This window comes from Hydra vulgaris, chromosome 13 (genome assembly GCF_038396675.1).
Source record: "Hydra vulgaris chromosome 13, alternate assembly HydraT2T_AEP".
Lineage (NCBI taxonomy): Eukaryota > Metazoa > Cnidaria > Hydrozoa > Anthoathecata > Hydridae > Hydra > Hydra vulgaris.
In genome coordinates this window covers 27744861-27769452 of record NC_088932.1, presented here as the reverse complement: position 1 = coordinate 27769452, position 24592 = coordinate 27744861, and the positions used below count along the sequence as shown (strand labels likewise).

At 25.4% G+C, this 24592-nt stretch overlaps 1 protein-coding gene across 4 annotated transcripts in view; it reads left to right on the top strand.

Moving 5' to 3' along the window:
- The window catches only part of LOC136090262 (HAUS augmin-like complex subunit 6), a 126031-nt gene that overhangs the window by 11248 nt on the left and 90191 nt on the right, over positions 1-24592 (top strand). For all 4 annotated transcript variants that reach the window (XM_065816516.1, XM_065816517.1, XM_065816514.1 and 1 more), the window contains exons 3-4: positions 7897-7978; positions 18619-18676. In XM_065816516.1, the coding sequence (XP_065672588.1) occupies positions 7897-7978; positions 18619-18676 (140 nt within the window). The remainder of the gene's footprint in view (positions 1-7896; positions 7979-18618; positions 18677-24592) is intronic.

The window sequence follows — 24592 nt, the reverse complement described above, 5'->3', positions numbered from 1 at the left end:
ACTACATGACCTAGACACCGATATTCGTCAAAACATTTTATGGAGATCTGAGTTGCGTGCTTGTGAAGAACTATTCAGCATTTGTAATCACCATTTTCACTACTTTGAAAAAAGATTTGAAAAAAAAAAGGCAATTGTTGTGATGTTTATAAAGTGCATAAAAAAATAAATAAAAGGTAATTTGATTTCAAATATATGAATACTATCTGTAAAAGTATACAACACGTATCTTAAATATCCTTTTTTTTAAGGTAAATTTACAATATCTTTAATGTTGGCTAGACACTTTGAGTCATTAGGATTAAGAGTTTTACCTGGGTGGAAGTTATATACTAGCTGTAAGTCAAAGGCAGTTTTATCAGTAGAACACCCTAGTGAAAATGGAGTAGATAAAATATCAATACAAGAAGATGAACCATTTACTCATATTTTATCCCTGGAAGTTTTAGGAGAACCTCCTATTAATTTACATTCTGTTGCTTTACATCAACGTGTTGCATCTGCAATGAAAAAATATAAAAAACCAATAAAAAAGATTGGTGAAGATTTAGCAGCTCATTATGGAATAAGTAATTTGCATTTTATAGATAATTCTATTGCGTCTTATTCGAAAACAGATCAAAGTAAAGCATCTGATCTGGATAAACTGACACTATTGATGAAAGAAAAGATAAATGCTTCTGACTATAAAAATAAATTAAAAATTCTTACTTTAACTCCTGAATCTTGGTCTAGAGACTATGCTTCTAACTACTTTGAAGTTAGTGTGAATGCTATTCGAACAGCACGTTGTATGAAACAGGAGAGTGGCATACTTTTACTCCCATTGGACGAAATTGGAGAAAGTGTTGTCTCCATTGTTCAAAGTTTTTATGAAAATGATGAATACTCACGAACAATGTCTAATAAAAAAGATTATGTAAGTGTTGGAAAAAGAAAAAATAACAGAATACAAGTACAAAAACGATTGCTGTTGTGTAACCTGAAAGAATTGTACAGCCAATTTAAAGTTATAAATCCAGGAATTAATCTTGGAATTTCTAAATTTTGCAGTCTGTGTCCTAAATGATATGTAAGTGTTGGAGCCTCAGTTGCTCACTCAGTGTATCATCAAAATGCAGTTCTTCTTTTATATGCAATGAAATGGGATATAACTTATAAACATTTAATGAAAAAGGTTTGTTTTCAGTTATAAGTGTGTTTAATGTACGTTATAAGTTAGGAAATCTAAAAAAAGATATCAGTTTATACGGAAATTAAATTTGATATTACTTATACTTTTAATTATTATTATGATTTTAGTTATTATTATGATTATTTAATGATTATAATAAAAAATTTAATAGTAAATTATAGTAAATAAACTTGTTTTTTAGGTGGTTTGTGACATTTCAAAAAATGAGTGTATGGTTCATAGATGTTTGAGTTGCCCAGTAACAGATGTCTTACAACTATTTCTTCTTGAAGAGCTTGAAGAACTTGATTTTGATGACAAGTTAAGTTTTAGTCAATGGCAAGGTACTGACAGGACCCAACTCGTCACACAAACTGAAACTGTTGAAACATATAGAGTTAGTAGTGAAGTGTATTGATGAACTAACAGCTCACTCGTATATTTCTAATTGCCAAAAAAAGTTTCTTAAAGATTTAAAATTCAAATTGAATGAAAAAGTGTGACTTTTCAGAAAATTATGAATTTGTTGTGCAAGATGAGATCCAAAGTTATCATTGGTGTAAATCTGGATGCACCCTTCACCCAGTTGTTTTATCCTATAAAGTAAATAGCATTATTTTACACGAATCATTTTGTTTTATGTCTGACGATGCAATACACAATACCTGTTTTGTCTATCAAAATCAGACTATTTTATGTAATTATATCAAAGAAACCATTCCTTTAATTTTCAAATTGTATAACTTTTCTGATAGATGTGGAGGACAGTATAAAGATTTTTTATTGGAAGCTGAATGGATATTTTTTGCAACCAGTCACGGCAAATCTTCTTGCGATGCAATAGGCGTTACAGTAAAACGAACAATAGCAAGAGAAAGTTTGCAACGTCCAAAGAAAAATAAAATACTAAAAATCGATGCAATGTTTGAATTTTGCATTCAAAAAATGCTCACAATAAAGTTCTTTAAAATTGATAAAGAAACTATGGTTAATGTTAAAGCTACGCAAAATAAATAATTTGAGAAGGGAAAAACAATACCAGGAACTCGAGGATTTCACCATTGCATACCAGTTTCGAAAACATCTATATTATTTAAAAAAACTAGTAATGATATAACTCCAAAATCTATTAATATAACTAAAAAATTAAGTTACCAAAACTTAAGTTTAATAAGTTTTGATCTAATGCAGAAGTACGAATATTACACATGTACATATGACTCGTTTTGGTGAATCGCAGTTGTCAAAGAAAAAGATGAAGAATATAATGATATAAAAATAAAATTTATGCATCCACACGGTCCATCTGAACAGTTTTTCTGGCCGAAAAGGGATGATTATCGTTGGATACCAATCACTAATGTAATAACATTAATAAGTGCACCAACAATAATATCAGACAAATATGAACTTTTAAAAAAAGATTTTTACAAAATTAATAAGTATATATTTGTAAATCAATAATTTTTTAATGGATATATTTTAAAAAATTGTATATCAATTCAAGTATGCATCATTTTTATTTATTTCGAATACTACGATAAGCGAAATATACTATATTTGCTTTTTTTGTAATATTTTTCATTTAATTTTTAAACTATGTATTTGGCAGAAATGATTTTTTTACACAATGTTCTTCAAACATACAATGATCTAATTTGAAATTTTAAGCCTAAAAAACTTACCGCACACCTAAAAATTTTACTGGGGCAGGTGTCTATTATTTTAACATTTATAATTGATATTTAGGTACTTTTTAATTATAAAATGAGTTTTTTATTTATATATTCAAATTCCTCACCTTGAGATTAACTAAGTCACTTATTTTTAGAATTCACATGTTTAAAGACTTGGTTTTATAAGGAGAAATGTAAATTTAAAAATGGCAGAAAATGACCAAAACAATAATAGTAGCCAAAATTAAAGCAACCATTACTCACGAACTGTTGAGAGTTAGACCTTGAAATTTTGGGATTTATCTTATTTTATAATGTACTAACTATGGTAAAAATATAAAGAAAATCCAAGAACATAGGGTTGCATTTTAAAAAAAAATTGGTTGTTTTGATGTGGAAAAAATAACAGCTTATCAACGGTAGAGCAGCGACCAGGGCTAATATTTTACTACTACTAATATTTTAAAAATAGTTGGTGCTGGGGCCAGGTTCGATAAGCCATAGCTAGAGCCAGGGTTATGGCAGAAACTGCCTATATCTTAACAAACCCTATAAATGAATTATTTCATCTTGGATTGCAATTCAAATTATGTTTATATATATATATATATATATATATATATATATATATATATATATATATAATTATTTTATAAACATCAATTAATACGAGTTTCTCTCGATACTAAATTTATTTTTATTTTTTATTTAAAAAAAAAAAATTAATAAATAAATTTAGTATCGAGAGAAACTCGTATTAATTGATGTTTATAAAATAATAATTTACATAATATCATACATGATGTCTACATTCAAGAATATATATATATATATATATATATATATATATATATATATATATATATATATATATATATATATATATATATATATATATATATATATATATATATATATATATATATATATATATGCATATATATATATATACACACACACACATCAGTCTTTCACAGGAAGGCGTGCAATCGCATATCTTTATATGACCAGGCAAATTACATTTTGCTTTGACAATTTGACCACAGCTTTTGACATATTTTTAAAATTTAAAAATGTACTACAAAAACCTAGCTAAAAAAACTTAATCTAAAAAAAAACTTTAAAAAAGCAAAGAAAATCTTAACTAAAGCAAAAACACACACAAATATATATATATATATATATATATATATATATATATATATATATATATATATATATATATTAGTAGAAAATCACTTAACAAAAATTTTTTCCATTTAACACTTTGTTTCATCAACAAAGATTCATCAGAAATGAATGATCAAATTAATAAAACTTCAATTTATACCAAAAATTAAATTACAGGAAGTTGCAAATGTCTTAACTACTGTAAATTTTCACACATTTGTGGAATTTGCTGACACTATTATAAAAAGAATTCTTGAAATGATAACTTATGCTATTTTTTTAAATGTTTTTTTAAAGTGGGTAGTTAATGTAAATATTATTTGAACTCATTTATTTTTATAGTTTTTTAGGAGAAACTTGTTTTCGTGCCTACATTTAGAAATAATTCTGATCTTTTGTTTAATAAGCATTCTTGATTTGCATGTGTAATTATTTCAAATTTTTCTTGTAGGCATAGTATGCATTTTTTGGAAATATTGTTATATGCAGGGGCTGTTTTAAGGACTTATTATTATTATTAAATTACTGCCTATAATATAATTTTTGGTATAAATTGAAGTTTTATTAATTTGATCATTCATTTCTGATAAATCTTTGTTGATGAAACACAGTGTTAAATGGAAAAAATTTTTGTTAAGTGATTTTCTACTAATATATAATTGCTCTGTTCTTTTAAGAACATTGAGCACTCTATTGTGTAGAATACTTTTTTAGGTTGTTTAAATATATATATATATATATATATATATATATATATATATATATATATATATATATATATATATATATATATATATATATATGCATATATATATATATATATATATATATATATATATATATATATATATATATATATATATATATATATATATATATATATATATATATATATATATATATTAGGCAAAATGAAGCAAAATTATATAAAATTTTTAAAAATAATATAGATTTCAAATATAGAATTGTTATTTTTGGTTTTATGACATGAAAAATTACGTTTTTTAACAAAAACAAAAAAACGCATTTTTTATGTATTTTTATGACAATTTTGATAAGTTAAAATTTTTCCGAATTAAATATTATTTTTGAGATTTTTATATAATTTTGCTTCATTTGGGTGCCAGGTTGTCATACTTTTAAAAAACTTTTTTTTTGAAAATATTAGGGACTCATTAAATATCTGAGGGTCTTGACGAACCCCTTAAAATATTTTTATTCAAAAAAATTTTAAATCTAGTGTTTTTGTATTAGATAGAACACATTAAGGGGGTCTCTGCATATATTTTTCAAAAATGTTGTTTTTTGGGACACCCTAATATGTATATGTATATATATATATATATATATATATATATATATATATATATATATATATATATATATATATATATATATATATATATATATATATATAAATAAATAAATATATAACCCAACTAAAACAAAACTCATCAAACTAAAATGCTTTGTCTATTTAATTTAGGCATTAAAAAACCATTTCATTCTTTGTTTTAACATTTGTACTTTGTTTTTTTTTTAACTATGTTTCTGAAGATAAACATTTATCATAAAAAATACATAATTATATAAGTAAAAAACAAACAAACAACAGTTTATTAATACTTATAAAAATTCATTATTTTAATTCATTGTTTTAACATTTCAATAATTCATTGTTTTAACATTTGTACTTTGTTTTTTTTTTAACTATGTTTCTAAAGATAAACATTTATCATAAAAAATACATAATTATATAAGTAAAAAACAAACAAACAACAGTTTATTAATACTTATAAAAATTCATTATTTTAATTCATTGTTTTAACATTTCAATAATTCATTGTTTTAACATTTGTACTTTGTTTTTTTTTTAACTATGTTTCTAAAGATAAACATTTATCATAAAAAATACATAATTATATAAGTAAAAAACAAACAAACAACACTTTATTAATACTTATAAATATTCATTATAAGTGTTTTGGCATTATAAATGCGTTTTGATAATATAAAAGCGTTTAAGATCAAACTTATTTAATTGTAACTGCTTTCTAACACACTTTTTTTTTTTCAATGAAATTTTGTTTATCTTTTCAAATATATTAGTTTTAATTATTATTATCATATTAAAATTTTGTTAGAGACTTTCCTTTTTGTAGAATGTCATCGTTTATAAAAACAATTTTTTATTTTTTAAATATGATTATTATAAAAAATGCACACTTTAACAATTTATATATTATAAATTAAAAAAATATATACAACTGTCAATTATACTTTAAAAAAAAACCATTATCAGTAAATTTTAAACTTATTTAAAAACAATTCATTAATTGCAATGGCTTTGCAAATGGCAGTAAAAGCAAGAAAAGTAAGTGAAAACATTGAATTTAAAAAAAAAGTCAGAAGAGAGAAATTGTTCTTATTACATACAACAGTTTCATATAATAATAAAATAAGAACTTTAACCTTTAAAGTTATAATATTCGCGAACACTAAAAACCCGCCAAATCTACGAACAAACTAATTATTTTGGTTCAAAAAATACGCTGACTAAGCAAAATAAAGTTCAAGAGTATTCTGTTGAAATGTTTTAAAAATTGTATTATTCGAGTTTTGAAATTTCTAGCATAAATTGTTTTAAGAATATTTTTTCAAATAAACTATTATTTTAATACTATGGCTCATTCTCGGAGCCATATCTGCAAAGCAGTAAATCTTTTAAACCATTATTGTTTGTTTACAAAAATACGAAATAAGCAATTGTTTCGATTTATTTTGTAAACAAAAAGACTTTCAACAATAATTGAGTTTTTAATGAAATTAATAATAATCATCAAAGTTAATAAAACTAATTATAAAATATACATACAAGAAGTTTCTGGCTACTAAACACAAACATGCATACAAAGTAACTCGCGCACACGAACAAGCACCATCCCTGAGGTCACGACAGAGCACAAATATATATATATATATATATATATATATATATATATATATATATATATATATATATATATTAAATTTTTATATAAATTTTAATATTTATATTATTAAAATTTATATAAAAATTTCACCTAATTTTATAAAAAAATTATAAAAGAGCGATGTTTCGAAAATATTTGTTCTAAATGTAATTTATTTTGCTTTACGTTTTTTCGCGTTAAAAGTTTTTTTTTTTCCTAGTTTGCTTTTTTTTTGTAACTGTCTCTCATCTAATTTAATAAGGTCTAACTAATATTTTTTGCGCTTTTTTTTGTGTTTTTTGAAATGTTTTCAAAACGACTAAAAAATCTGGCCAGTTTTTTGCAACTAAATATTATTTCCGTGGTCAGTAACTAAGACCGATCGCTCCCGCTTCTCAACCAAGCCTGAAATGGTTGCACATTTTATATCTCTGCTTATTAAAATCATTTTAAAAACTGCTAATAGTAACTAGTTAATATTGATGTTATTAACTCTGCTGGGCAATTACTATTTTAAACTGATTACTTAATACTAAGAATTCAATTATTTTATGAAACACCACTACAAAAATTACTAATGTAACTTATAACTAGTTTTTTTTTAATGTATACATATATTTTTTAAGATTCCTACTACGGAAATTTCACCTGTTGAAAAAAACAACTCTACAACAGAAATTCTATAAACTTAAATATATATTTTTAGTAAAAACTTCATTTTATGTAACATAACTTGTTAAAGTAGCATTTCATAAAATGATTTCTTTTAATATTAAGTATTCAGTTTACAGTTTTTTAATAGTTTTTTAAAATTGTTTCGATATATTTTTTTTAATATCGAAATTTTTGCAGGAAAGTAGAATGTATTTTTTATTAAGTCTTTTTTTTTTCATCTTTTGTATAGAAATTGTTGGCCGATTATCGACAAAAAATCAGAACAAGAATTTCGTAAACAGACAATAGATTGGATTACTAGAATCAAAAAGGTTTGCTGAACAACTTTTTTTGAAATTTTATGTTGCTATAAATAATATAATTGAATAAAGGATTCACTGGTTTGAAAATTACTTGTCGAACAGAAAGCAATACGTACAATGTGATAATATAGAAACAATCAAAATTGCTATAACTTGTGGAGTTCCACAGGTTTCTACATTAAGGTTACTTTACTTTTCTTACTTTACATTAATGAAAAATATTGAAATTTTTAAAGTAGTCAATAAAGAACTAAATAAAGTAAATGAATGGTTTAAAATTTTAAAGTGCCAACATTTTCAGGTGGATATAAAGGCATCTGTTTAATTTATGACATTTGTGTTTTGTCCGTTGTGCTGTTTTACTGTTTACTTACTATGTTACTAAGCGCAGTAATTTTTTTTCTTAATTATTGTGATTTAATTACATTAGATTTATATTATAATATACTTTAAACTATTTTTAAACAATACTTAAACATTTTCCCAATGCTTTTATTAACTCCTCGTCTCTGTTTGTCTGTGAGCATCAAATCTTGCAATAAATTTTTGAGTTACTTCCTGATCATAGGTTTTCTTCAAATTTTGCATACATACTCTTGCTTGATGACAATACAATATTCAATAATTAGTTTTGCAATAAGTCAATTAGTTTAGTTAATTTTAATTAAGTTTTTTTTTTATATGGAAAGAAGAATTTTAAAATTTTTTATACTATTTGTTTTTTACTTATATACATGTTTAGCTTATTTGGATAAGGCGTTGACTACATAAACGGATGTCTGTGGTTTTAGCCTGCTTCTTCCTAAATTTTTTTTTTTCCTAAATTTTTTTACACATGCATACGAATGTTAATAAAATTTGTTTTTAATTTTACTTGTGTATACTTAGCTTCAATATTTTTTCTACAAAACAATTTTTATCTGTTTTAAAATAATTTTTTAGTAAAAAAATTGTCTAAAAGTTCTAAATAAGAAAATGGGAAAAAAAAGAAATTTCAGTTCTGAAAAAAAAAATTGATACTAAATGATAAGTGAAAACTCAAGAAAATGTAAGATTTCAAGACGCATTGTAAATAAAATTAAAGTCAACTTGAAAAATGACATACCATTAGATGTTTAGAGGCAAAGCAAATGTGGTCGAAAAACGATAATGACACCAAATAACATAGCTGACGACATGGGTTTTAAAGTGGAGAGGCACAATCATCTATTTCTAAATATATATATATATATATATAACATATATATATATATATATATATATATATATATATATATATATATATATATATATATATATATATATATATATATATATATATATCAGTCTTGATTAGGAAGGGGTGCGATTACATGTCTTTTTTAATTATGCATTAAAGTAAAATCGAAAATTTTATCTTTACAAATGTTTTTTTATTAGCAAAACTTTTTTAAGAACATTTTTGTTTTGAGTTTCAATAAAAGTTGTATATAATTTTTTTCAAAATGTTGTATAACTATGTTATATAAATTATTTAAGTATGCATTTTTTTTACTAAACAATAAATTTAAAAACTTATTTTGATTTTATAAGCAACTTTTTTTAAACAATGATAGTTTTATTAATGAATGTTACAGAAGAAAAGTTAATGCGCTTAAAATGATAAAAAATTTTGTTGAAAAAATATGAATTAATTAGTCAATGTTAATTTTGTTTTCTTTAAAAAAATTTCTATCAATTTTATTTTTAAAGTAGTTGACAAACAATTAAATTTTTTTTAAGAATGGTTAAAGTTATATTAACACAGATAACTAAAACAGATGATAAAAGTTTGTTGCAATTGAATCTTTTAAAGTGCAAAGTAAAAAAGAAACTTTTAATTCACTAAGAATATGGTGAATTCATCAGTTTGAACTCTGATTATTGCAGACCGCTGATCCAGCGGTCTGGTTACCACATAATTTTTTCTAACTTTACAATGGCGTCGTATTTCAGACGAAAGAGAAAACTCTTTTTCTTTTGTTAATATTACTACTAAAAGTTTTTTAGTCTTTTTTTGTTTATTCATTTACTAAATCTTTAAATTTACTAAAAAAGAAATCATTTTAAAGATTTAAAGATTTTTCTTTTATTAAGTAAAACTTCCTATGAATAATGTTTATGTTTAAATGTTTAAAAATTTACTAAAAACTTTTATAGTTCTTTCTCAAACTTTTTATCAAATAAGTTGTTAATAAATATGTGGATAGCTAGTGTAAAAACACAAAGAGAATGCTCATCTAAAAAGTTTTACATACATACATACATACATACATACATTCATACATACATACATACATACATACATACATACATACATACATACATACATACATACATACATACATACATACATACATACATACATACACACATACACACATACATAAAGTATGTATGTGTGTATGTGTGTACACAAAAAGTATGTATGTGTGTATGTATGTATGTATGTATGTATGTATGTATGTATGTATGTATGTATGTATGTATGTATGTATGTATGTATGTATGTATGTATGTATGTATGTATGTATGTATGTATGTATGTATGTATGTATGTATGTATGTATGTATGTATGTATGTATGTATGTATGTAAGCATCCCTTGGAATTAGGGTTGGCATTTAGCAATGCCGACCTAACTGTTTGACTTGGCTAATGCATTGAGTGAAAATATCAGCATTTTCTAAGGTATAAACTACTTTCAAAATGCATGAAAATGTTAAAAAATGATTAAAAAGCTTTTATAAAGATACCTACATTAAAAAAGTATAAAAATTTAGATAACTAAAAAATTGACAGAGGAAAGTCTTATGGATTTATCCTTCAGCCGGATTTTGCTGAAATAATTGAAAATTTCAAAAGATGTTACTTAATGATAACTGGTGCAAGGATAGCACCCAAAATTCACAATTCAATTTTTAACAGTTTGTTCATTATAGGGCCCTTTGGGGCCCTATAATGAACAAACTGTTAAAACTGCTCGTCAAGACTTTTATAAACATTGGTCGAGGTATAAACAAAACAATAATCGTCCAGAGTACAAAGAAAGATTGTTATGCTGCAAAACTGATCTAAACAGCCATGGCACAGTGGTAGCACACCTGCCTCAGAAATAAAAGATCTGTGGTTCAAACCCCACCGGTGGGCAATTTTTGCGACATTGGTTACAAAGGAGGTGTGAACTTCCAATTAAATGCTCATCCGCTGTGCTCTGTTATAAGACCGTAAGGACTTCTTGGGATACTTAAATAAAATTAATAAAAAATAAAAATAAAAGTAAACATCTCTAAAGAATTGCTACCATAATTCGATTTATTAGATTAGGCAGCAGAAAATCATTGGTTATGGTTTATAATGTACATTTTAATCTTTACCTGCTGTTAGTAATTATAAATTTTAATATTACATGAAAAATATTGAAGAGTATTTGACTAAAAGATTATATTAAGCTATTTAAGTCAATGTATTTAAGAAAGTTTCAAGGGCCAATAAAAATTATTTTAACAGAAGCATTTTTTGTTTTACCAACTCATAGTCCTTTTTCCAGGTTTTGCATTTTTTTAAGCACTTTTTTTTGCATTTTGGCAGTTGTCTATACTTAAGGAAATATTAAGATATTTACGCTATGCAATTCAAACCATGGTTCAAATAGCAAATCAATATTTTTTTGTCTATAGAATGAAAATTGTACTTATAAGCAATAAAACAGTTGTAATAAAATTTGTTGAAATTACATAGTAGAGCGCTCATGTAACCTTTATTTTGAAAATAGTGATCGAATATCACAGTTATCCATAACGTTTTGAGGTCTAAGTTGCAAAAAACTAAAAAAATATAAACCAAAACTGCCATAAATCATTAACCAGTGAACCAATTAGACTGAAATTTTATCCAGAGTTTGGTGTGGTCATGCTACATTTGCACCAATTTTTATCAAATTATATGTAGTGGTTCTCATTCTACAGGTGTTTTTATTGTCACGTTATAAAGTTGAGATTTAACTTAATTTGAACATTCAAATTATTTTTCTCAGAAAAACTTAAAAGATTTCAAAATTTGCATCACAGTGTACCTTGATATGTACGCTATCACTCCATATAAGTGGTGTTCTTAGGTCAGTTAGGTTGGCATTATCAGGACCAGTGCAAACTGTGACCCATTTAATTTTTCTTTCTAATAATAAAAACTAATTTATGGCAAAGTTTCAGAAGAATTGGACAATTTTTAGGGGGTCCACCAGTTTTGAATTTTTACTATTTCAATATGCTTTACTCTAATTGTAATATCACTATAGCCACAGTTTTATAAATTTCATAGCACAAGCAATACAACTATACATAGTGACTCTAGAAAGTGAATCAAACAGAAGTTTACATTACTCACTCTTACACTGATAATGGTCATTTTAAAGCTAAATTTCAGTCGTTTTTTTCGTTTGTAAGGCTAAGTTTGACCAAATACAAACATCATGCATAAAGAACTCTGAGTTCAACTGATGGTTTTGAAAGATAAAGTCTAGTCTAGTCCAACCAGATCTGCTAATCTTGTAGAAATTTTTATATTATTAATCTTGACATAAATCTTGTTCCAAATCTGTGCTGTGGCATAATAAAAAAATATCATCAGTCTTTTCTGCAAGAAGTTTTTCTGCAAGTAGTTTTTCTGCTCTGTAAAGTAGAAAGGTGTCAGGGATGTTCATCTGCTGACACCTTACTACTTTACAGAGCAAGCGGTACCTTCTCTGTTAATAAGTACCATAAATTAAGTTTAAAGAGATTTGCACTCTCTAATATCTTTGGATTAATGGCTGCATATAACAGCATTGCCTAGTAAAGTTTCAGGTCATGTAACGGTGTGTCTTTCACAGATGTGCAGTATACCTACCATGAACTATAGACAAGTGTCACAAAATTAACAAAGAGGGGGAGTTTCAAAGTCTGCTGGTTTGTTGGTATTAATCCTCTTGGATGTTCTTGGATCTGCTGTTCAAAAAGGCAAATTTTAGGATAATAGCATAAATTAGTTTTGCCATCCATTTGGCTTTGTAAAGTGCTCTAGGTTGCTTAAATGTAATCTGTTTGCAAGTCTCTCCTTCTTCACCGTCAAGAAAATTTATGCAGAGCTCAACCAACTCCAAACTTCATCTCTGCACAAGAGCTGCTGTAAATGTGAGGTTTTAAGAACACTGTTTCGAAGACTGTCAACAAAATCTCTTGCTATTTCATTGAAATGACTTCTATCAAAGTAAGATAATTGTTTCACTACTTCAAAGTTGCGGATATCAATGAGTGTGTGAACACTTTAACATCTGGAGAACACTGTAACATATGGAGAACACTGTAACATTTGAGATTTTGAATTTTCAATCTTTAGATCATCAAAAACATGTGATAATATAACTTCACCAACATTAGGGTGTCCCAAAAAACAAAAAAAATGTCTGCTCCCACCCTCTAAATGTGTTCTAAATAATAAAATTATACTTAAATTGAAAAACTTTTGAAAAAAAGTTTTTTTAGGGGTAGCTCAAGTCCCTTAAACATCAGACGGGTCCCTAATATTATCAAAAAAATCTTTAAAGAAGCAAAATTATATAAAAATTTCAAAAATAATTATCATTTTATGAAGAACATTAAAAAAAAAAATTTTATTATAAATTTTTTTTTTGTATAAATGCATATTTTTATTTTTTTATTTTTTAGTAATTTTTTAGGCAGTGAAATTTAAAATAATAATTTTTTTTATAAAATGATGATTATTTTTTAAAATCTTATAAAGTTTTGCTTCTTTTGAGACTCAACTTGATAAACTTTTGAAGATATTTTTTTGTTGTTGATAATATTTGGGACTCATCTGATGTTTAAAGGAACTACCTCTAAAAATATTTTTTCTAAACAACATGATGATGACAAGCAGACCATAGAAGAACTTTACCTAGTCGCTGCTGGATTGTGACACATGCTACTGCCACCTGTGCAGTGTTTAATGCTGTAGCATCAAATTTCATGTTCACTTAATCACAATACTTTCATGAAGAGAGCAGTTTAAATATTAAATCTGCTACAATGTCACCTGTGTTTTGATCTGTGTCAGGTTTATATGTTAACTTAGAGTTTTAGTGTAATGAGCATGTTCAGAATGACCCACATTCTGAAGGTGTACCAGCTACAAAAGCATTCTGTTTTTGTAGTTGGTAGCAAGTTTTTGCAACTTGATGGCGGGATTTATCTGTGGTTGAATATAATGCAGAGATCTTGGACAAGTGTCCTCCAGCCTCTGCAATAAGCACAGCAGTGTATGCAGCTTGTTGTGTAGGAGTCATCTTCAGTCTTCTTGCAACAGAAATGTTTTGGGTTTGGGTTTTGTAGAATGTCATAAGGAATGAATGCTGTTGTACCAGTCTGGGCTAAACAATGATGACTTCTGGGAGTTTTTCTGATCGAAACAGAAACAGTTGATTTGGATATTGAAAGAATGTTACTGTCATTGCTGTCACTATCTGCTAATATTGGATCTGCAGTGTTCAGTTCATTTGACACAATACTTCTTTTAAGTCCTATGTCCTGCAACCTCATTCTTTTTTTGTGGTGTTCAATTCTTAAGGACAACAATTATGATGAGAACCAAATACTGCTACATGAGCAGTTTTCATGGAGTCTATAAAATGCATATCTTCAGTGTTCTTCATGTGTTGTTCAACATTACTGGGCCAGAGTGCAAATGTCTTAGACAGTGTCCCTTCCATTTGTTGAACTTTTACAATGCACCTTGTAGTAAACCTGTATTTGATCGAAATGGCTCCTAGATTTTCATTGTCATCTAATAGTTTTAGAAGCTTCTGGCATGATTTAATTTCACTAATCATTGAAATATTTGCTTATCCATAAAAGATAACAATCTGTACTAGTACTATTTTAGCACTTTGAAATCTGGTCCGGCTTCCTTGCACTCTTGATTTGATGTGCCTCATTAAACAATGCAAGACTTGCATTGATGTTGGCAGTTATGAACCAATTATCTTAGCATCAAGCTCAGTTATGCCATTGCCAAAACAAAATATTGCAGATGATTGTCTTGTCTTCTTTAGCACCTTTGCTGTAACAGGTCCTGATATGTCTTCAACAACAGAGGCTACACAAGCAGACTTTTTCTGAAATTAAAGCCCAAGATAATTTTAATTTGTTTATTCAGAAATCAATAATATATGTAATATTTATAATAAATTAAATCAATAAAAAAAAAAAATGTTTATAATGTATTGATGAAGAGGTGCAGCAGCAGGCACCTCCATGCTGATAAATCTTAGACACATGGTGTGTTTATGCGTATTTTTATTTTACTGTTGTTAGCATATATATTAATGTAGCGAGCAATATATGATAGGTCATTTATGTAAATGATGTCCAAGTACTGATTCCTGAGACACTGTACTGGTCACCCCTTTCCACTCAGATTATAGGGATCCCAAAGTACCAAGACAAGTTGTGTTTACTTTAAAGAGAGTGATAAAAAAAATGTTTGGGCAGAATTTTTTTAAGTAAAACAAAATAATAAATATATACCAACAAAAACAAACTTTGTTATTTTACTCGAAGCTCGCCGTCTCCACAATAGCAATTCTCTCGGAGTCTTTAAAATATGCACCACAATCTACAGACTTTATAATTTATTCAAGCGCGTTTAATTCCAAAGAGTTTTAGTAAATGATGTCATTGTAGAATTTCAATAAGAAATCTTAAAAAAGTTTTTTTGTGAGCAAATTATAGATTTTTTTTTTCATTACAGATTATTAAAGAATTTGTTTAGTTACTTATCATTATATAAAAGTTTTTTTTTTTAATCATAAATTACTATAGAATTTTTTTAGTTATTTCGAATTATTATTTTTTTGTTATTTTTATGAAGTTTGCATTAAAAGTAATAATAATATATTTCAGACATTTTAAGCTTATTTATTGCTGTAAATTAATTTTCTGTTATATTTATTTTTATTAAATTGTTATTATCCTTATAAAGGTTCTGTTAAAAAAATTATTTTGTATTTTTTAACCTTATAAAAGTTTAATTAACAGCATTTAGGCATTGTTCATAAAGTACGTATGCTTGGGTGGGGGAGAGGGGTCTACAAAGCGTATATGAGATGGAGGGCAGGGGTCAATTATAAAAGTACGGAATGTTGGGTAGGTAGGTTAAGAGCATAGATAGTTTTAGGGAGATGTAGGGTGCTCAAAAAAACTATAACAAAATGGGAGGGGAGGGGAGGGTAGAAGGGTAGAAATTCAGGCCTACGTACATTATGAACGACCCCTTATTTGCTAAACTTTTCATCAGGTTACATATATTCTCGAAATACTTATTTAATTAAGCGAGATATATTTAATAAAATTTATTTTATAAAACATGTATTGATCATTTTATTTTATTTTTAAAGTTAAATAATTACAGTTAAAGATTGCAAAAAAAGTGTAATATTATTGAGTCAATTTTGAAATTGAAATTGTGTAACGAAAAACCTTTCATTGCCAATTTTGGTATTTTTTAATAAGAGAAATGTAAAATACTTGCCAAATACGACATGTAAATTAAGAAATATTAAATATGTTTTTTAACGCGCACTTTAACACAATAACAATTTTAATCGCCATCTGTCTTGAGTTGTTGCCATAAAACATTATTTATTGCTTTAATTAATAAAAAGCTGTCTGTTTCATGCTCTGTTATGCATTGATGATCTTTTAAAAAAAAACTTTTTTTTTTATGTACAAATTGCCATTATTTACAAAAAAGTTAATGTTTATTATTATTACTATTATTAATACTGCGCACATCAGTTTATATTTTAAAGAATGTTACTTAATTTGTAATACCTGAGGTGATATTTACTTCCTTTATTTCAACGCAACAAAAACATTCTTTTTCAAGTGGCATAGTTTTACAATATCCATATTTACACTATTGTACAGTGCCAACAGTTAAACGGCTTAACTTTGATGTTTTAGCAATATCAAAATTCAAATTTTCATAGCTGATACAATTTTTAACTATTTCGTTTCTTTTATCCATACAGGTTTTTTTTGTCTTTTTTTAAAGAGGTTCGAATCGGTATGGAGTTGCTGACATTCTTATCGTTTAGTTATCAAAATCCAAATGCAAAATACAAAATTACCTTAATTTTTATATGCAAATCGTCAAAGTTAATCAATTTCCACTAAATCGATATACTTGATAATATTTTCTAACTATAAATTAAAGAATTCGGCTATTATTTCTAATAAATGATGTCATTTGCCAAAATTATTTATTATTTAAAAGTTTAAAAATTCTTTTAATGTCATTTTGAGAACAAAAGTGCCACAGCAATAAGCAGCTTAGATAAACTAAAAAAAAGTTACAAAAAAATGAAAAAAAGATTCAGAATATATAATATGGTGATCAATGACTTTTTTATTTATTTATTTTCTTTAAGAGTGTAATATAAAAATCTTAATTTTTTTTGGTTCTTGTGCTCTATAAAAAAAAAATGCTTATATTTAGCTTGCTATAAAATTTATAGGAAAGTCATACCATTGATAATAAATGCTATTTAAAAAAAACAAATAAAACAATAAATAATATTAATTCAAAAAAAAAATTCTACAATGATGTCATTTACTAAAACTTTTTGGAATTAAACGCGCTTGAATAAATTTTAAAATCTGTAGATAGGAAGTACTTTATCTTCAGAGAGAGACTTGCGTTAGATGATTGTTAATGGTATGGCAATTGCAGCAGTGCAGTTGCAAATGACACGAGGGTGCTTTCCACCTACGCTTGTGTTCCATCTCCAAAATTTTGCATAATGATTGCAAAGTATTTTTCTGTGATTTTTTCTCAAAGTTTCTTTTTGATTCTTTTTAGTTAGTGTAGAAATTTAATAATAATAATAATAATAGAATAAACTATTGACTTTGTAAGCAATAATAATTGCAACAACAATTATAATATTTTGATTACATATGTCAAATAAAATTTGACACAAAGAAGAAAAATAAGCACTCTCACTGATTAAAACATCAGTTAATCAGTTTTAAAAAAAAATAATAGGTTCTTTCTTAGGGTTATCATTTCTTTTTTCCTTAAAATTAATCCTAATGACAACAAAACAGAATACTGTTTTAGTAGACATTCTAAGACATGTCTTATTGAAGGTAAAATAGATCTTTATAAATACATAGTCATACTTGTGTAAAAATATGTTTTATATACTAATTTTTACATAGTGAGATTAACAAATTTTTGCATAGTGATAATTTTGCAATCATTCAGCCCTTAAAGTATTAGGGTTGGGTTAGGTTGTTACCCCAAGGTAGGGTTGGCATTCAGCTGATCTAACTACTGACTTAAAAGTGTCTGTGACTTTTTGCTGAACTCATTTCTTTGTTGTTAAGGTTAAACCTTGTTGAAAATTGGTGAAACCTATGTTAAAAAAACCTGATGCTGACCAAAAATAGTTTAAAGTTGATAATTTATTGCCTTAAATTATTTTTGTTTTAGGATTGGATATTTAAAATCACATTAAAAAATGTATATTTATTTAAAATACTTTTGTAAATTTTGTAAATTTATATATATTTTTTGTTCTGTTTTAGGATGATTCAGAATGTAATTTACCTAATATAACTCCTTCTTTGCTTATAACTCCTTCAGGTTGTTTTTTTAAAATTTTTTTAGATTAAAAAATGTTCGTAAAAGTTCATAAATTATGAGTTTTATAACAAACTGTAATTTTTATTGTTAATTTTGTTAATTTTTTAATGTTTATTAGTAAGCCAAGTATAAACTCAGTAATTAGTAAGTATATGCTCAGTAATAAGATTGTCCAAAGATTGATTATCGAAGAAAACCAAGGAACAAAGACTAGTTTTTATCGATGCAAATATAAACAGCTTCTTGTAATAATTCTCTGTCTTCTTTTCTTGTACCCAAAGGATATCGTGATACCGAAAATTCTACACAATTAGTATAATATTTGGTTGCCTAACTTTAAAGGAAATGATGTCTCCAACAGATTAACTTTTTTTTTGAAGTGCTATTTTAACTTGCAAGTTAAGCAACATATTGAACTAATCAACAACCATATTTTATGATTATTTTTTAACATATTTTAAGAATTATTTTTTACCATATTTTATGACAATATATTATGATATATTTTTTCCATATCTTATGATTATTTTATTGATAATCAACAACCATATTTTATGTTTAATAAAATACAAGTTTAATAAAACATAAATTAAGCAGGGTTTATATTGAAAGGGCAGTCCAAATTTTATTTCCCATATTTGAAACTCTTTCTCTTCTTATTTCTTATACAAAATGCAAGTTATTAAAATGATACGCAGTCTAGTGTAATTAGTAATAAAACTAATTTTACCTCCTGATTATAGTTAAACAACAAAACTTGATAAGAATTTTACTCAGGGTTTATGTAAAAATTTTACTTAGGATTTATATAAAAAATTTTACTCAGAGTTTATGTAAAAATTTTACTTACCCTACGGGCATTTGTTTTTAAAAGTTACTTTCTAAATGTCTTTTAAACATTTTTTAAAAGTCTTTTAAATGTTCTTTTCGTAAGAATGTTTAGAAGATGTTTAAAAGACATTTAAAATACATTTAAAATGTAACTTTTAAAAATAAATGCCCGCTGGGTAGGGTTTATATAAAAAGTTTTACTCAGGGTTTATGTAAAAGTTTGTTATAACTGAAAAAATTATCTTGATTTTTTTTTTAAACTAATGAAAGAAAATATCTAAAAAACAAAGTTCTAAACACGTCTTCTTCACGTCATGGGTCATGTCTTCCCCTACCGTGGGTTTTGAAAAATAAGTAAATTTTTAATGTTTTTTTTTCAATATATTTTTTTTAGTATTGTTTTATACAAAAATAATTTATTTTAGTAATGATATATTTCTAAAAAGATTTACTTTTATAGTTTTGAGATGTTTTTTATCCGCAAAAAATTTTTTTATTGCTTTTTTAAGAAAATCTTTTACAGTCAAAAAAAGTTAACTGTTTTTTTTATGGCTAAAAATTAATATATATTTTTTTGCTAAAAGCGTAAAATAGTTGTAAAAACATTGAATATTTTAAATTTTATAAAAAAACAGTTGTATTTTTTGTACATTGTTTAAATCTTGCCACAGTAGGTGATAACAAAAATTATATTATTTAGCACTTACCGTTTATGGAAACATTTTTTTGGTTGTGTTTTATTTTGTTTATTTTTTTCTCTTGAAAAACCATTTAGGTTAATCTGAATTACCAATTAAAGGTAATTTAACCCTAGGGAATATTTATTTGATAAGTTTTTTATACTTTATTTATGACATGAAATGAATTAGTATAATGAGATTCAAGATTTGAAAAAAAAAAATATTTGGAAAAAGTTATAAAATTTAAAATAATATATTTTGACGAACAACTGCAGGAACACTTACAGCTATAAATTACAGTGAAGAATTAAATGACAAAAAAAAACAAGCAAAAAAAAAACAAACACGTATAAAAAAAAGATACTTAAGAAGAAACAAAGTTCTAATTCAGAGAAAAACTTTAGTGGATAATTTTTATAAAACTAAAAAACCAATGTTTATTTTATTTAGTAATCATTTTAAATGTATGCTTTTTTTTCTTGAGGTAAATAAAAAAAAATTAAAATCAAAATATATGATTTTTTCATTCAAGGTAGGTGAAGAATCAATTACAGTAGGTGAAGCAATATCACCGTAAGTGAAGAAATGTACTAGTTCTTACAAAAAATTAATAATAACATTAAAAAGATAATTTTACTCAAATTTGAATAATATAAATTATTTGATAATTGAGTATAAATTCTGAAAACCCTAAATTTAAATCTGTTACGGTTTTGGAGTTATAAAGTTTTGAAATTAAAAGTTTTCTTTTAGTCAAGGTAGGGGAAGACATGACCCTAAGGAAATAAAATATGTCAATTCAAGTCTCTAATTAAGTTATACAACTCAAAAGTTAGTTTAACCTCCATCAAAATGTTGTAATTATTATTTTTTAAATAATTGCAAAATTATAAAACTGAAATACTATGTTTTCTGGTTTTTAATTTCTTTCTAACCATTTCAGATAATTAACAGTGCATAAAGTGTTTAGTTTTTTCTGTAGTTTGGTTTTAATAGTTATATATAGTAAAGCTTTTTTTTTCAACAATATAATTAAGTTGAAAAATATTTATTTAATTTTTTGGGTACCTCCATCAACATAGCAGACATCGCCAAGACACGCCCCTGTAGGGTATTTAAAAAGTTTTATATTTCTATTTTAATCATTATTTAAGTTTGTTTTTAAAATCTTGGATTAACTTGGCTTGTTTTTCATTAACCGCATTTTAACATATATTTCTTTATTTTTTATATTTCTACATTTTTTATATTCCTTTATTTTTGTCTAAAATTCTATATAATCAACAACACAAAATCTAAAATAGCTTGGTTTAATTTCTGGACAAAAGTGGTTATCTAGTTATGATTTTTTTTTAATTTTTATATTGGCATTGAACAATTTCAAAGGCACTACTGATTGTTTGTCCACTGGAATCAATTCATCAAACAGCACAACTAAATGTTGAGTTTAAAACCAACTTTGCCTGTAAAGGTCAAATTAGATACTTATTCATGTTAATAATGTACTGTTAATTGACATATAATGTGCAATAATATAATTTTGAAGAAACAGTGCAGTATATTGGTTTTAAAATACAAGTAAATTATTCTTTTAAATTCCGTTATATAAAAAGAATATATATATATATATATATATATATATATATATATATATATATATATATATATATATATATCTTATACTTGTTAAATAAGTAAATGCATTGTGTGGAATAAAATATTGTTAAAATTTTGCAACTGATTTTTTTTGTGATTTTTACAGAAAACTAGTGTTGTACTAAATAAAATTTGGTAAATTATTATTATGCTAGATTATTGAAGTTTGCAACACTTATCTATGAGTGTTTATTTTATCAAGTTTTTGGTACACGTTGCCTCAAAGACATTCTTCTGTGTTTCAATCAGTGTTGCAGTTTAGTCAAACATAAAGAACAATTAAATTATCAAGCATCTTCCATGAATTAAAATGGCTAATGATTTCAGCCTTTTGGACTAAACCGATAGAGTTTAGAATGTTAACAATTCCAAGAACTATGAGATTTGAACCTGAAAACTGCTCCATTCCATCCACTTGCAAGAGTTGTAAAATGCTCTTCTTGTGAATAAGTCTAACATAATAACATAATTTAAATCAAACATAATAACATAATTGATCTTCATGCTATATTTTAAAAACTGGCTTTGAGTACATAATATTCAGACTACTTTTGGATGTTGTGTCTCAGAAATGAATCAGAAATGTTGATGAACAGTGTCTAGGATCTAAGGTCTAGTATTTTTTTCTGTGGTGATAGGTTAAACCTGTTTTTATCATTGTCCTCAATCAATGTCATGTTTTTTTTAAAAATAGAGTCTGATTTGATGCAAAATGCTGCTTTAAGTGTTCAATACAAAGATGAACACTTTTCTTCTTTTGATGTAGAAAGTGACCAATCCATATAATTAGCCAAATTTAAATCTATGTTGTATTAGTTAATGAAACTAGTTACGTAACAAAAGTAATTTTGCTGGATTTTGTAAGAAGTTTTGATGCAGCAATGTCACACACTTGGGCATGGATTAAAAAAGTAGTTCTTCACAACTAAGAGTATGGATATCTTACATTTCTTGCACAATATAATATACACATCATACATTTTTTTGTATATACACATCATACATTTTTTTGTACATACACATCATACATTTTTTTGTATATACACATCATACATTTTTTTGTATATACACATCATACATTTTTTTGTATATACACATCATACATTTTTTTGTATATACACATCATACATTTTTTTGTTTATACACATCATACATTTTTTTGTTTATACACATCATACATTTTTTTGTATATACACATACATTTTTTTGTATATACACATCATACATTTTTTTGTATATACACATCATACATTTTTTTGTATATACACATCATACATTTTTTTGTTTATACACATCATACATTTTTTTGTATATACACATCATACATTTTTTTGTATATACACATCATACATTTTTTTGTATATACACATCATACATTTTTTTGTATATACACATCATACATTTTTTTGTATATACACATCATACATTTTTTTGTTTATACACATCATACATTTTTTTGTATATACACATACATTTTTTTGTATATACACATCATACATTTTTTTGTATATACACATCATACATTTTTTTGTATATACACATCATACATTTTTTTGTTTATACACATCATACATTTTTTTGTATATACACATCATACATTTTTTTGTATATACACATCATACATTTTTTTGTATATACACATCATACATTTTTTTGTATATACACATCATACATTTTTTTGTATATACACATCATACATTTTTTTGTTTATACACATCACTATTTGGCAAGCAGAGTTTGATAAATCTGCAGCCTGGCTGACGGATTTTATGAAAATTTGTGTGTCCTTTGAGCATATCATATCTTATATCCTATTCTTTATTATTGAACGTATTATGTTCTTATATCCGCTTCTTTATTATTGAGCATTACATATTTTTATATCCTATTCTTTATTATTGAGCATATCATGTTTTTATATCCTGTTCTTTATTATTGAGCATATCATGTTCTTATATCTAATTCTTTATTATTGAGCATATCATGTTCTCATATTGTATTTTCTATTATTGAGCATATCATATTCTTATATCCGATTCTTTATTATTGAGCATAACATGTTTTTATATTGAATTCTTTATTATTGAGCATATCATGTTTTTATATTCTGTTCTTTATTATTGAGCATATGATGTTCTTATATCCTATTCTTTATTATTGAGCATATGATGTTCTTATATCCTATTCTTTATTATTGAGCATATCATGTTTTTATATCCTGTTCTTTATTATTGAGCATATCATGTTTTTATATCCTATTCTTTATTATTGAGCATATCATGTTCTTATATCCTATTCTTTATTAATTTCAATAAATTTGTGTTTATGATATTTTCTTGTTTGTAGATTTTTTCCTCTTTAAAACTTTTAGAAAATTTTAGAGTGGGAAATAATTTCCTGAAAAATATGAAATCTTAGGTTAGTGCTTGAGAAACTTAAATTTGAAGATCTATTATATTGCTTTTTAAATATGCTGATCTATTATTTGGTCTTTCATTACACCTAAGTAAAAAAGCTTGCTTGTGATATAGTGGTAAATGTTCACTTGATACTATTTGAAATGTTCACATAGAACTATTGGTGATCTTGATTCCTGATATGATGCATATACAAAGAATAGATCCATATCATTTTCCATAAAGGAATTTGATAAAATTGTCAATAGATGTTTTATATATCTATTTTTTAACACTGAGGGATATCGTAAGGCCACACACTGAGTAATTTACAAAAACATAATTTGTCTCTT